We start from the raw sequence: 14,846 nt of genomic DNA, 5'->3' as shown, positions 1-14,846 counted from the left end.
GTCTGACTTGCATGATACAGACACAGTTAATTGCAAGGCTGAAAAGTAATGATCAGGTTACTTCATTTCTGTGCAACCAAATGGAATTTGGCTTCTCTATTCAGACTTTCAAGTGCCTGTGTCCAAGGCACAGGTTATAATAAAAAGGGGAAGAAAACTGTAGTTTTCATCTATTCAAAAAAAGATATGTGAGTTCTAAAAGTAGCAATGAAAAAAATTCTTCTGTAAGTAATTTGTCTCTCATTCTACAATTGTGCTTCCAACTGACAACCTTTTTTTCCTCCTTTATCTCTTGGGATCCTGGAGCATGTTCCCGAGGTGAAACTCTTATCCCAAATGACAGTGTAGCTAAGCCCCATTAGTAAAGAACTGAATTGCCTGGTAATTTTACAACTGTAGCACACTTGGTGCTTTTTCTTAGTTACACTGGTCTACCCTCCTGCACTCTGAGTACCAGAGGAAAGTCCAGGTGACCCCAGATATTCTCTAACACATTTCATCCCAGAAATCTGTGCTTCACAGCCGCCTGGTCCACCAATGTTTGTGTGAGCTGGAATAAAGAAAAAAAAACAAGATTGCATGTCAGCCAAAATTTGCTAAACATACACCATACATTATATACTGGCAAGGTTCTGGGCTTTACATGTGTGTAGTATATCTCATTCAAAGCCCACAACACCCCAGAGTACTGTACTAAGATTCTTCTCATTTTATGAAGGCAGTAAAACTATGTATAAAAGATTGTGCAGCCACTATCTGGCAGCATTTATGAGTTCAGGATAGTTCCCTTAATCACCGCCCTTTATTAGCAAGAGCTTTCACACAGATTAATGCACTTAACCCTCACAATAACCCAAGGACAAAATATTAGTACATTCTATTTTTTTCTATTGGAGTAGTTGAGGCTGAGGTTACTTTCTCAAGGTTACAGTCAGAGCCAGGACTTGAACTCCTGCAAAGTCTGTGTTCTCTTCCTCCATCCCACTTTGCTCCCAGTCAGCACTTGGTATGCACATTTTAAAAAAGAATCAGTGCCCTGCTTTGTATTTAATAAGACAATGGAGAGAAAACCATGCAGAGGACCAAAGGATATAATTTTAAGATGCTGTCCTTTTACTGAATGCGTAGGGTAGACGAAACATGGTGCCAGCAAAGATGAGAATGTGGCTTGATTTCCAAAGAAGGCGCTGTAGGAAAGGGAGCCTGTTGCTACATGCGGGAGGGAAGACTATGCCAGGCCACCAGGAGAAGGAAGTTTGTATCAAATACAATGCTAGTGGCTGCAAACAATGGAGAAGTGCAGCAAGGGACTCACATAGGAGTTTACTTTCCCTCATAACAAGAAGTCTAGTGGTGGGAGGTTCAGATGCTCGCATAGATGCTCAGCAATACGTAGGGAACCCGGGCTCCCTCTCTCTCCCGTGCCCCCAACCGGTACCACGCTGGCCTTGGTATGCAGGTCAACAGATTCCCACACCCACCAGAAGTCAGGAACCAAATGGGAGAGGCTGCACCTGCCACACTGGTCGCAAGTCTGCAGAAAACGAGACGCTTTCTCAGACCCCTCCATCCTCCGGATGAACAACAAAGCTGGGCAAGCAAGTGCTCCCCTGGGCACAGTGCCTCCCCAGCAGAACATGTCCCTACGTCGTGTAGCCTGTGAGATCCCAGGAAGAGAGTAGCCTCAGCTAGGGGGTGGGTGTGGAGAGCAGTTAGGGCAACAGGGCTGTACTTGGGAGGAGGACCAGGATACCCACGTGGTGGCAGGTGGAATGGCATCCTGCCCTTGGTCTTGTCATTACATTTAAGTGGTCCCAGAGCATCACAGCAGACACAAACCTTTCTTTCTTGATCCTGTTCTGGATTCTCATCATTCTTTCTGTCCCATTCCCAGACCAACTCCCCTCCGGACTAAGTGGTATTAAGGCTCTGCAGTGTCTGGCTCACAGTTTTCGGCTTTGGTTTGTGTTTGTGTTTGCTTTGAACTTGGGGCCCTTTGCATGCTAGACAAGCACACTACCCCAGTGTTTTCATAACCTGCCTTAGCAGATAGGCATCCAATAAATGGTCACTTCATCAAGGGGATGAGGACATTCTAGGTAGACATTAGCTGGTGAGGGCCCTTGCCAGGCCAGATGTTTTTACTGCTGCAGAGGAGAAAAACCACTCAGGAGCCCCTGAAAAGTGTCTGAACAGCACCATTCCCAGATGCACGTGTACCAGTGTTGGCTCAGTGACTCAGCTTCAGACAGGACTCTGAGGCAGTTGATGACTCTGGGTCCTGGGAACTTTGGCTCTGAAAACAACACTGTGAGCCATTCGGGGACTGTGCGGGGAGAGAGCCAGGCTCACAAAGAGGTGCTCCCCACCTGTAAACCAGCGTCATGGATAGGCCACTGCTAGAAGGGGACAGCCACACCCAAGGCTCTCTCCATGAGTCAGGGCCATTCTTGGACTAACGGGAACAGAACCAGGCCTCAGCAGGAGGTGATCCCCACCTGGAAACCACATCATTTTCATTATTGTCTTGGATTAGGTTTTATTTTGTTTATGTTAAGTCTGATGGCATGAGCAGCTATTTAAAAGATAACAAGACATATTATGATAGCCATTTTGGATTTACTATTAGCTTATTTTAAAGTCCTTTGTTGTATTCATTGTTTTGTTTCTCTATTCTATTCTGTTCAATTTTTATTACGTCCAAAGGTATCTGCAGCTATTTTGAAGACAAGAAGAGGCATTATGGTAACTATTGCTGATTTTGTAAGATTTTAAAGTCCTGTATCACTTATGCTAATTTATCTTGATTGGTTTTATTCTGTTTTATTTTCCTTGGCTTTATTCTCTTTAAGATAAAATTTTTTAAAATGCAAAAAACGAGAACAATGCTGTGTGACCCTGCATGATTCCGGCTCCATGGCTTCCTTTTTCTCTCTGCAGAGCCAGCTTTCCCAGGCACTGAATGGACTTTCTGACAGGGCCAAAGAGGCCAAGGAGTTTCTGGTGCAGCTCCGCAACATGGTCCAGCAAATCCAGGTAACTACATGGCCCAAGTCAGAGGGCAGACCCTGGGGGCCGAAGCATAACTGTAGTGGGGAGTTTGCTTCTGCTCTATGATGTTTATGTCTTCTGGGAGGATCCCTAGTACGTTTTTTCCTGCCCTGTGTCTTCCAACCACACAAATACGCATTCAGACTAACTGCAGACTCTCCCCTTCTAGAGGTGGTGGCCTTTTGCCAACAGCCAGAAAGGCAGCCTAGTTTTCCAAATGGCCCCTGTCTTCCACACTGAGGTCCTAGTTCTTTACCACTGTGTATTTAGAAAGGGGCTTTTTCTTTGTGAATTCGGGTTGTTATTCTAGGTGCCCCTAAATGATTGTGTCACAATCACATCTTATTTAATCGAAGTAAGAGGTCACTTGGACTCGTCTGTTTTCTTTCTTTCCTACCTCTTTTATGTCTTCTTTGCTTTCTCCCTGGCCTACAATAATACTTCTCCTCAGCTGGGATACCTTCCAGCCATGGTCCCTTGGTGGCTGTATCTCAGATTGCTTTATCTGGACACAATGAACAGCAGGTCAGCCAGCATTTGACAACTCATAACTTTCTTCACTGTAGCTGGAAAAGAGAAGCCATAAAATGTATGAGATACTAAAACAATGACACTCTGCACTGTTTACCATTCTTATGGTTTGAGGTTTGCCTCACAGAAATACCCTTAACTCCTGCCTCCACTAGATTGGCTTTATGAGTTAATATTTAGCCCTTGTCAAGGCAGAAATGGGTTTTTAAATGTAAGCCAGTCTTTCACACTGATTTCTTTGCTTTGCCTTTTTTTTTTTTTTTTTGGCATGCATGCCCGTGTAAAACTTTTCATTCCCTAACAGCCTAACAGTTTCGTATACTTCCTTCTGTTTTTCAAAGCGGCAGAGTTTATCAATCAACCCTTTCTTTGCTTTTGCTGGCATAAAATGTGCAGCCCCAGGCTTGCCTCTGTCTTGCCCCTTCACAGAGCAAGCTTTCTTTGTACAGCAGAACAGTGCCAGAGCCTTCCCAGGGAAAGGAACCCCCTCCCATCACTCTGCACAGGACACAGACAGCTCTTATAGGATGCTTTCCAAGGGCCTGCTCTGAGAACTCAAAAGCAACTGCCGTGAGAGCCAAAATTCAACTTCCACAGACACCAAGCAAGTAGCTACTCACACAGTTACTAATGCACACCTAATAAGAAGACCTTGCATTGACAAAGGTTGACAAGTGCATCAATCTACTTTGATACAGAAATTCAATTCTTTATGGCTTTGGGAATAAATCTGATAAATTAAGTGGTTCCTTGTGTGCCCCTCCCCAAAAGTTTACTGTTTACTCAATTAGGTGCAATTTTTTTTTTGGTTCTGTTAATGTTTGTGAGGAGCTAGCCTTCATTTACTGTAAGTTATAGTTTTTGGTTATGATTTAAGAATCAAAATCACAGAATTGGGGATTTAGCTCGGTGGCATAAGCACCTGCCTTGCAAGTGCACAGTCATGAGTTCAATCCCTGATACCAAAAAAACAAAACAAAACAAAAAAGAATCAAAATCACACACACTACTGATTTAAAAGAGTATCTTTAATAAATGCCTATAATCCAGCTAGAGAATTGCTTCAATAATATGTATATTGATTTGTTTTGTTTCTGGTACCAGGAATCAAATTCAGGACCTTGCACTTGCCAGGCAGGTACTAGTGCTGCTGAGCTGTATCCCAGGTCCTAGAGTTGTATATATTCACATCGAAATTTTAAATACCCAGCATTTAATCTGAACATTGTGAGAAAACTCTCATTCATTTAATGCACATTTAACAGCAAAGGAGTGCCTGTTACACACATTGGTTGTCCCCTACTATGCTTCCCTTAGTGCAAGGGACCCCCCCACTTTAGCCATTATTATGTAGTCTAGTGTTGTCATTGGCTTGTTGTTTAATATCAAGGCCACTGCTACCCTTTGTCTCTGAGCTGCATGATTCATTCTCTCCCCTGCTTTGACCATACCTTCATTCCTCCCAGTCACCACATTCCACCGTCTACCATGGCCCACGTGGCCCAGAGAGACTGATGTGTCACTGTACACATCAAGGCTTTGTGGCTTTGTTTTCCTTACTGTCATTCAAACTGCAGAGGTGATCACCTCTTGGGAGAATGTTTTATATAACAAAATCTTATCCTTTCCATCTAACTTTAAAACAGAACATGGCTATTACACAGTGATGGGTACCCAACTGTTTGACAATAACCCAGAGTGCTCTGCAGATAGGACTCCTTCCTGATCCCCGAGGCAGGGCAGCTGCCCCGCACACGGGTCTGCTTGCCCCACCATCTTGTGCCTGAGTCTCACTCTGTCTCATGCAGGAGAACAGCGTGGAGTTTGAGGCCTGTCTGGTGGCCCAGTGTGACGCCCTCATTGATGCCCTCAATAGAAGGAAAGCACAGCTGCTGGCTCGGGTCAACAAGGAGCATGAGCATAAGCTGAAGGTAAGTGTGCCCAGGAGGGGACGCAGAAAGCCATGAGCCAGGCTCAGGGCCAGATGGGTGGACTGGGGGAAGAGGGAGTTGTCCTGTCTTGGATAGAAGGGTACAACACTCACAACCTGTGACCTGGCCAGAAAGGATCAGGTGCAACCCTCATCCACCCCACCTGCCCTCATTTTCCAATCCACTGTGCACTGAATGCCTCCTCTGGGCTCTGGTCTAAGTGTAGGAATAATAAGTGCAAATTCCTGCTTTCTTGTGTTCTATGGGGAAGGATTATCAGTAGCCAGGTAAGTAAGTAAAAGATGCAGTCAGGTTAGTGAAAGTGCTAAGCAGGAAAAAAAAAAAAAAAAAAGCAGGACTGCAGTACAGACATTTGTCACCACACAGTGGGTGAACTCCACTAACTGTAAGTCTGGGGAACCTACTGGCACAACTGGCCCTCTAGAGACATCTGCTGTCCCCTCCATCGCGCCATGGGAGATGGGTCGTGAGACGCAGAGCAAGGGTCTGTGGAGTGAAACAAGAGGAACAGAGCAGCAGGCAGTCAGCGGGCTCCACCAGCCTCGGGATGGCTCCAGGGGGTGTGGGTGGATGGCACACTGTGTGCATCCAGGTTAGAGCCGGAGAGGTGAGATCAGGTTCCTGCTGAGGTCCGGCAGTCAGCATCAGAAGGCTCAGTCCCAGGGTGGCTAAGCCCTGGATCACAGTCCAGGAAGTGCAGGCATCATTTAGCAGGTCTGTGACAGGAGTGGGTCCCTGGAGAATGAGAAGGCCTGTGTGTCAAGAATGAGATCTTGTGAGTGAACCAAGGACGGGTTTCAAGCACAAAGAAATGAGAGATCACAGCTTACAAGATTTGCAGCTAGAGCTTGGCAGACCCAGTTTGGTTACCAGTGATTACCAGATAGACACCAAGGCAAGGCACCAGGATGCACTGGGGCAACAGGCCTGGACACAGCCTGCTGCAAGTAGCGGGGCTGCTCTTCCTTATGTGCCCCGCCTTCATACCAGGACCCTGGGGCCCAGGGAGCTCTGCTTGCTAGGAAATCAGGGAGCCAGGAAGCACCCCAGAGAAAACTTTCCTGGGTTTCCTTTTCTGGAAAGCTTCACTGTTCATTCCACAGAACAAAACCCCAACCGCGGCCTCCTCCCCTAAGACTCCCTCCTCCACGTCCCACCTGCAGCTTCGCAAAGCACATTCAGATTTGTGCACCTGCTTCTTCCTTCCCCAAAGGAAGGGCAGTAATGTAGCGGCAGTGCAGACCTTTCCCTCCTGCTTTTGTGAGTTGCCTGACTGTCATAGGGGAGGGCAGGAGTAGAAATGTGGTAGTCAAGGCACCAAGCTGTGACAACAGCTTAAGACAGAGCCTGCACCCCAAGGTGCAGTTTGCCAGCCTGACATCAAACCAGGGTTCATCAACGCCATGCATCTTGGATGCTTGTGACAATCAGAAACAGCACAATTGTATCTGGGAGAGGCACGTGGACTCCTAGATAAAGAAAACTGTATATTTTAAAATTAGAACAGGATCCATAAATCGGGAATGAAACGTGCCCAGGGTTCTAATGCTCAAAGGGCCCTAGCCTACTGGTGTAGGCAACAAACAAAAGATGGTCATCCTAATGGTCCTTCCAGAGGGGCCATTAATGTGTCCTAGTGATGCATCTCATAGAAACTTTTCTCAGGTTTGCCTTAGAATGAAATAAGGAGGGAGGGCAGCACTCCAACTTCAGCTGAATGGAGTCTTCACACAGGAGCTGGGGGTGACAAGGTGGCCTTGGACTTTCCCAGGAAGGGACCCCCATGGCCTGGGCATGTGTGACCATGATGAGGAGTTTTGCTGGGATGGCTCTCTGGATCCTCAGTTCTAGCTTCTATCTCTCAGTGCCTACAATCCAGCTATTCATCTTTGAACTCCTTAATGGGTCACCAGTGGTGATTTATGGCCACATGTGTACTGATTTATAAAATGTGGGGAGTAACCTGAAGGTGGTATTAAAGGTACTTAACAATATTTATCCAAAGAGTTTCCTGAAAGTTTTTCATGTGGATACCAGTCTTGTAGATTTACCTGCAACGACCAGGAAAATGATTCTACCCCAGAAAGCCTTCCTCCAAGGCACTCAGGTTTGATCTCAATGCAAATTCTTTTCTCTAGAATCAACATTAAAGATATGAATTAAAATCTGGAAGAGTTGTAATATGTGACTCTGCAGTCGCCCAGACAGTGACACAGACTGGACATGTGTGGCGACCACGTCTCAGCTTTGATGATAGCAATAGCAAAAGTTTGAGGATGCTTTATGATACAAAAATATTATGTTTAAATTTTTAAAAGACATTAATCCCCTTCAAAATGCTTCAAAAACTTACATCATGCCATTATTCTTGCCATTTTCTGAAACAATTCTGAAAGTGTTTGTGAGTGTCCTTCACTGAACTGTCATGGCTGCCTCAATGTTCTGAATCCATTCAAAACATTTCTCTTTCATGGTCGTTCTGACTTTGGGAAGAATCAGAAGTTGCACCATGCAAAACCCAGTGACTAAGGCGGATGACATCACACCATCAGGTTCTCACAAGCCCGCCTTTCAGCAGAATGGCGCTGGGCAGTGGCAGCATCCACCATAGTTTTGATCACACCTCATAAACACAGAGGTATCCTGTGGTTAGTTCCCGAGACCCAGTGGACATTTCCTGTCCTCATCACCTGCTCTAACATGGAAGATTGTCACTGCAGCCCTTCCTGTTAGCACTCTTCAGATAAACAGAATTTCACCCTTACAGCTATCTTCAAAATACCATTTCAGTCACGTGTAGCTATGTGAAATAAAAATGTACATGGCTTTGGGAAATGACCAGGATGGCTGGAGTTTCCCCTGCTAAGCAGTGGCGGAACCATTTACATATCTAGCTATAAAGTTTAACTTTTTCTCATTGGATGTTGCTAAACACTCTGGACAGGCCTGGGACTGTCTCCATGGCCTCCCTTGAGGTCCCCTGTGTGGAGTGGACACTCAGCAGGGCAGCCTGGTGCACAGGCACTCACCTGCCCTCATCTCAGAGGACCAGAGAGAGGAGAGGCAGGTGTGTGCTGCCCCCCACGGCAGCAAAGCTGCTCTGTCTTCTGTCTCCAGCAGTTTGTTCCTCTACTGTTTGCATCTGTCACTGCTCCTAACAACAACGTGTGAAAGCCCTGCTGCCACCATGAGTACTGACAGGGCCTCTGTCTCCCTCCCACGTCTATGTTCCCTGTCTTTTCCCTTTCTTGTCACTTTTGTTGCTACCGAGAGTTGTGAGGAAAGACTGGCCTTGTGTAGACGTCACTTGCCAAGCACCATACTTCTTCCTGTCTTTGTTGTCTAACACATTGTCACCGCACTGCAAAGCTCTTCCGTTCTTCTTCCCCTTGGCTGTGCTCTCTGGGGGCGGCCTTTGGCTGACAAAGGAGAATGCATGTGTGCATGTGCATATGTGTGTGTGTGTGTGTGTCTGCGTGTGTGTATGTGTATGTGTGTGTGTGCGTTTTTCCCAGCAACTTTCTCTCCTTGAACAATTAGCTGCAAAATGTGTATTTACAGTCTCTATAATCCACTCACGGCCCTCCTGACTCAGAGCCCAGACCCACAGCTGGAACAGGTCTCCTGGTTCTGATTCAAGAGCAAGATGGGCTGAGCAGGGAGGACCCCAGATTCACGTCCTAGAGACCTGGCTGAGAGGTCACACTGTGTCACTCACTAGGTATCTAACTCTAAGCCGTTCTATGGCTTGGTTTATTTTATCTGTGTAAAATACAGCTAGCAGGAACTCTTACCTCATGAGGTATTACAAAGCTCTTAGCATGGTTCTCACTATGTATTAGCTCTTATTTTTGCTAATCGTTTGCGAGAAGATAACTAGAAATACAGTTGCAGTCAACACCCTGAAGAAGTGTTTCTGGGAACTTTCCCCCATAATGCCCTAGTGCATAGGGTATAATTAACCCATACATTGAGCTTCCTGTCTCTGAATCCGAGGGTTCATTAGCGATCTGAGTTTATAACTGATCATTCTCTAAAATACTGCCCAATTTTAGTGAACTATTAAGACAAAAGAGCTGTGAGGGGTATGCAGATGTGGTCACCTTGTAGCAATCCTGTTTAAAATGGAAATTATAGTTCTATTCCATGGTTTGAAAATAATACTGGGACCCATAGGTCTATTTTCAGGATGTAATGAACTAAAGCAAATATCAGAAAGCTACTTGATGGGGAAAATACTATTAACTTACAAGAAATATTACTGGCTTGTATTTGGAATTATATACTCAGTATCCCAATAACTGTCTGAGCCAGCTGGGCCCCCGGGATTCTTGTCCTACCTGTATGTTAAGTTAAAATGTCCTTCCTGAGCCTTCTGTAGGAAAAGCCCTAATCTCTCCTCACGATCTGTGATCCTCACAGGGAATGTATGACCATGTTAAAATTTGAGATCAGTGATATCTTTAGAAACTTTATATGTGTCATTTTCTCTTAATAAGCTCAAAATAATACCTGGGAATTATTTTCACATCACATCTAAAATTTGAAAGGATTCTAAAATCATGTCAAATGTGTTCTCCTTTCAGCATTTTAGAATGAATAGTACAAGATGATACATGTTTGTTTGGGTTTTTTTGTTTGTTTGTTTTGTTTTGTTTTGGTATCAAGGATAGAACTCACAACCTTGCGTTTGCCAGCTTATACCAGCTGAGCTTATACCACTGAACTAAATCCCTGGCCCAATACATGTTTTCTTGGCTACTATTTAACTCTAAGATTCTCTGAAAGAAAAACATGTTATTAAAAAGAAAGAAAAATGTGTTATAGTTTTTATAGTCATGCTGGAAAAAATCTAATCTTTGATTTCCATGTGTGGCTGGTAAACTTAACATACCAACTCAATGAGGATGCTAAGTCATAATGATAAGGCTTACCACAATATACATGCCAACTATAGTTTACGTGTAAGCTTAGTGTCCCATAGTGTCTTGTCAGAATCCTTATTTTTTTCAGTTTGTATCTCACCATGCACTTAGCACATATTGCCTGTCTCATTGTCATTATGTTTGCAAATAATTAATTACCTGCCCATATAATTAAGAGTGCAAATTTCCATTATGAATCTTACTGCCTTGTGAAACTGCTTATCTCAACTATTTTGTCTTTGCTTCCCACTAGGTAGATAACTCTGATTCAGGGAGGAGAGAGAGAGAAAAAAAATCTGTCCAAGCTCACAAAGAAATTTAAAATAACTGGATATGATTTGACTGACTACAGCCATTGCTAGCAAGAAAAAGTAACTAATTCAAACCAATCCAAATAAAACGAATGGCAGAAAGTTGGACTAGTCCATTAGAATGAAGATATTGAAAAATTAGGCACTTGAAATAGTTAGAAATCTTCCACTACTTGCAGTAAAAAATAGTAAAGGGGCCTACAGTAATAATTTAATCCTAATTTCTGCTGATTGAAATCCATCATTAGTGAGAAATTCCTTTCAGAGTTTCATTTGGTGAATTCTGTGATCTTGCAATTTGAGATCATACTCATAAGTGAAATAAATCAGATTTGCATGTATAAGCATCATATTGTCTCTGTAGTGTGAGAAGCTGAAAGAGTAAAGAAGATCCAAGATGCACAATAGATATTGTGAAATGGGAAGAAATTGTTCAAAAGGAAAGAGAAACTGGGATGGGGGAAAGGAGAAAAGTAGAAAGGAAAAACATCATCATCATAAATGTATACAGATAGTTAAGATAATTTAACTACTAACTTAATTCATTGAAAAGAAAGGTTTGTGCTAGTATTATTTGTACAATTATATGCCTATAGCTTGTACTCTAATTTAAAGATAATAGTACATGATGTATTAATCATCATTACTCTCCTATTATCTTGTTTTGAAATTTGGGGGGGGGTTCTCTTTAAAGTAAATTTTTTTAAAAGTCTGCAATTCTGTGCTTCCATGTAGGAGCAAAGGGACAGAGTGCCCATGGTCCCTATGAAATCACTAGGAAGCCATTCTCCACAGCAGGGACACTCCTAGTTTAGGGGACACACCCTGGAAGAGCCCCAGATCACTCTGAGAGTGCCAGTGAAGGATAGTCTCAGGGTGTCTTCAATGTGCTTCACCTGCACCTAGATGTGAGTGACACTTTGTACCTTCGGGGGGCACCTAACTCACACTTTGAAGAGAATGGAATGCACCTCTATACCTCACATCCTACAAAACATGATGTAGCCTCACTTTAATCGCAACCCACCTTCCATGTGTGGGTGTGACTGCACCTACATGCTTGTATTAGACACCCAGTAACTTAGATTTCATTACCAAAAAACAGCATCCCTGTACAAGAATATAGAGTGCTACAACCCAAGACTCTGCTTTCCATATTCCGCTCAGTGTTTATGGATAAAGCTGCTGGTAGTATTCACACTTCTGGAATAGAAAATTCACAGCTTGACAGGTAAAATTTCCAACCTTCAAACAGCTGCTTGCTTTATGTAATAAGACTACATGAACATTTGATTAAAAATGCAAACTTCAAATTTATCTTAGCAAAGTGGGTAAATTAAAATAATGGCACAGAGAATAGTATCAAGAGGGTGAGAGAAAATATTTACCTGAAATCCTGTGAGAGAAAAGTGGCATATGAGAAATTTATAATGCTCTTCCATAAATTCCTTAAGTTTCAGCTAATGTGACAACAATATAGCAAATAATATTCTACTTAAGGAAGAAACAAAAGAATTCTTTAATTTACAACATGAACCTAACAGCCAAAAACTTGACCTGTAGCTCACATGAGTCAGTGCAAAGCATCAGTTGGCCATAGTGCTTAGGACCGCCCAGTTGGTCATAGTGCTGTGGAATAATAGTGGGACACATTGACCCCCCCACACACACACAAACAAGATCAACCAGAAAAAAACCTATGGAGAACGAATTCTTCAAACTTTCTTAAAAGTATGAGTGCCTTAGATAGAAACAAGCAAACAGAAGGATTAAGGATTATCTTATGCTTAGAGGAAATTGTTTTAAGCTGTGACAGACAAGCATGTATAGGAAAGAATTTTTGAAACAGGAGAGACAATGTTAGCATTTATGTAGACTAACATTTTTAAGTGATATCCCTACAGATTGCACAATGGGGGAAAGTGGTACGATGAAAGTATTTATTGAACATGCTCTCAAGTGCCACTGTTGCTATCACTGACTTTACTCTGGTGTTTATTCAAAAGTATTTATTCAAAAGAATAACAGAAAGCTAAGACATACCTGTGACATGGAGAGGGAATGGATATGGGGGGAAGTTATCAAAGCTGGATGAAATAGTAAAATTCCTCTTAGTTAAAATCAAGTCTACCTGTCGGATAACACGGGATGACTGGAGGAAGAAGCTTAGTTACCAATAGGAAATTAGCTACAGGCAGGCAGAACAAATTCTCACTTACATAAACTCTACTGGACTGTTCCATGCTACTGTAAAGTCTGAAAATTCAGAGGGACAAAACAAGCCATTCTCAGACCTTAGTGTGTATGTGCATGGCATTGAAAACCCAGAGCCTTGTACACAGTAGGCAAGTATTATACCACTCAGCTGTGCCCCCACCCCTTTTCAAATCCTTTTTGTTTTGAAACAGGGTTTCACAAACTTGCACAGGCTGGCCTTGAACTCCTGATCCTCTTGCCTCAACACCTGAGCTGGGACTACAGTTGTGCACCACCAGGCCAGGCTTTAGACTTTCCTTTTCTAAATAAGTGTCCTATTCTCGTCCCAAGAAGTGAACTTTATCAGTTTGCCACTGAACAAAATAAAACTTCAAATACTTAGTATGCACTTGTCTCCTGATCAGTTAGCAAATCTGCTGATAAAATTTTGAAAATTTTCTCTGAATTTTTGACCTGCAGATTAATTCACGGTCTTTCGAGAACTGATGCAGGCAAGAGTGCTGATGAGAGCAGGAACAGTGTTCTCCCAGTGCCTCCTATGTCATTCCTGCAATGTGCACAGTGTCTAGGAACAGGAATTCTCGAGTCCAGCTGCAAACATGGTGCCCAAAGGTTCTCTTTCGGGCTCTAGAGCCAAAGCACAGAAATGTGTGACTCAAGGAAAAAGTGAGATGACCTGGCTTCCCAGGAATTGTTTTTCGTAAAAATACAAGCGTAAAGATAAGTAGTATAAAAAGTGGTTTGAATAATACAGGTAGGAAAAAAGATATCAAGTAATGAGCTGATAAAAGGCACTCACCAAAAAGGAAAAAAAAAAATACTTAAATTTAATTATCTGACTGATCTCCATAACATAGAAGCCATAGTCAATTAGTTCAGAAACTAGAAATCAATTAACATGCACCCCAAATGCTGCCCTGGAAACCTACAGTTTAAAGTTTAGCAGTGACTGTTACTGCAGGCTATCATAATCCTTGTGGAATGGATTAAAGTGTAAAACACCAGAGTAAAGTCAGTGATAGCAACAGTGGCACTTGAGAGCCGGAAACTTGGGCTACTCAGCTCCAAGAAGCTGGAGCCACAGTGTAAGGGACCAATGACAAATGCATGTACTCGGTGGCCGTGCAACAATTAAGCAGCTTGAGGGAGAAGGCAGCATGTTCCATGCCCAGACAGCACCTTCAGAGTCAAATAAAGCTTGCTCAAGAAGAGAATTTAGCCAGGGATACAGCTCAGCAGCACAGTTCCTGCCTGGCAAGCATGAGGTCCTAAGTTCAATTCCCAGTACCAAAAAAATAAAATAAAACAAGGATGAATTTATAGAGGCAAATATAGAATTTTGTGAGGACTCAGTACACATATGTATATAATAATATTATCATTGAACTGAGTGGCCTAGAAAGTGAACACAATTCAGTCATTTTTGTCTCCAAAGTAGACTCCCTCCCTTTGGGTTACAGTGTTCAGATCTGGTCTATGTTTGTCCTGGGAGCTTTCAGGACCAGTTGTCCAGAGCTGGTGCCATTTGCATATTGAAATAGTGACTGCTGAGTTTCTGCTCCATCACAGCAGTGATTTCCTGGCTACCAAAATATAACAAGGTCTTCTATGAACAGAAGTTAGGCCTTATAAAGTAGAGGGGGGTTAGCATATTAGCAGCAGGTCACCTGTCTCGAATTTTTAAATATTTTATTTGGGGCATATTTGAGTAAAATAGCAGAATACTTCTCTTTCTGTATATTTTCTGAATTTAAAAAAAATTGTGTTCCTTGAGCCTAGATCCAATAGGTGGTAGCAATTGTCAGAAATCCACTGGATGTTAAAAAAAGAAACAAAGAAATGTGCCAATCAATGAATTT

General features: G+C 43.0%; 1 protein-coding gene across 9 annotated transcripts in view; it reads left to right on the top strand.

Moving 5' to 3' along the window:
- Positions 1-14,846, top strand: part of Trim9 (tripartite motif containing 9) — a 107,728-nt gene that overhangs the window by 55,756 nt on the left and 37,126 nt on the right. For all 9 annotated transcript variants that reach the window (XM_005004537.4, XM_063247540.1, XM_023565913.2 and 6 more), the window contains exons 2-3: positions 2,941-3,036; positions 5,391-5,513. In XM_005004537.4, the coding sequence (XP_005004594.1) occupies positions 2,941-3,036; positions 5,391-5,513 (219 nt within the window). The remainder of the gene's footprint in view (positions 1-2,940; positions 3,037-5,390; positions 5,514-14,846) is intronic.

This window comes from Cavia porcellus, unplaced genomic scaffold (assembly GCF_034190915.1).
Source record: "Cavia porcellus strain 051 isolate PalLab524CR breed Dunkin Hartley unplaced genomic scaffold, mCavPor4.1 scaffold_1, whole genome shotgun sequence".
NCBI classification, from domain to species: Eukaryota; Metazoa; Chordata; class Mammalia; order Rodentia; family Caviidae; genus Cavia; species Cavia porcellus.
The sequence above is the reverse complement of the archived record's forward strand: the minus strand, read 5'-3'. Positions and strand labels throughout refer to the sequence as shown.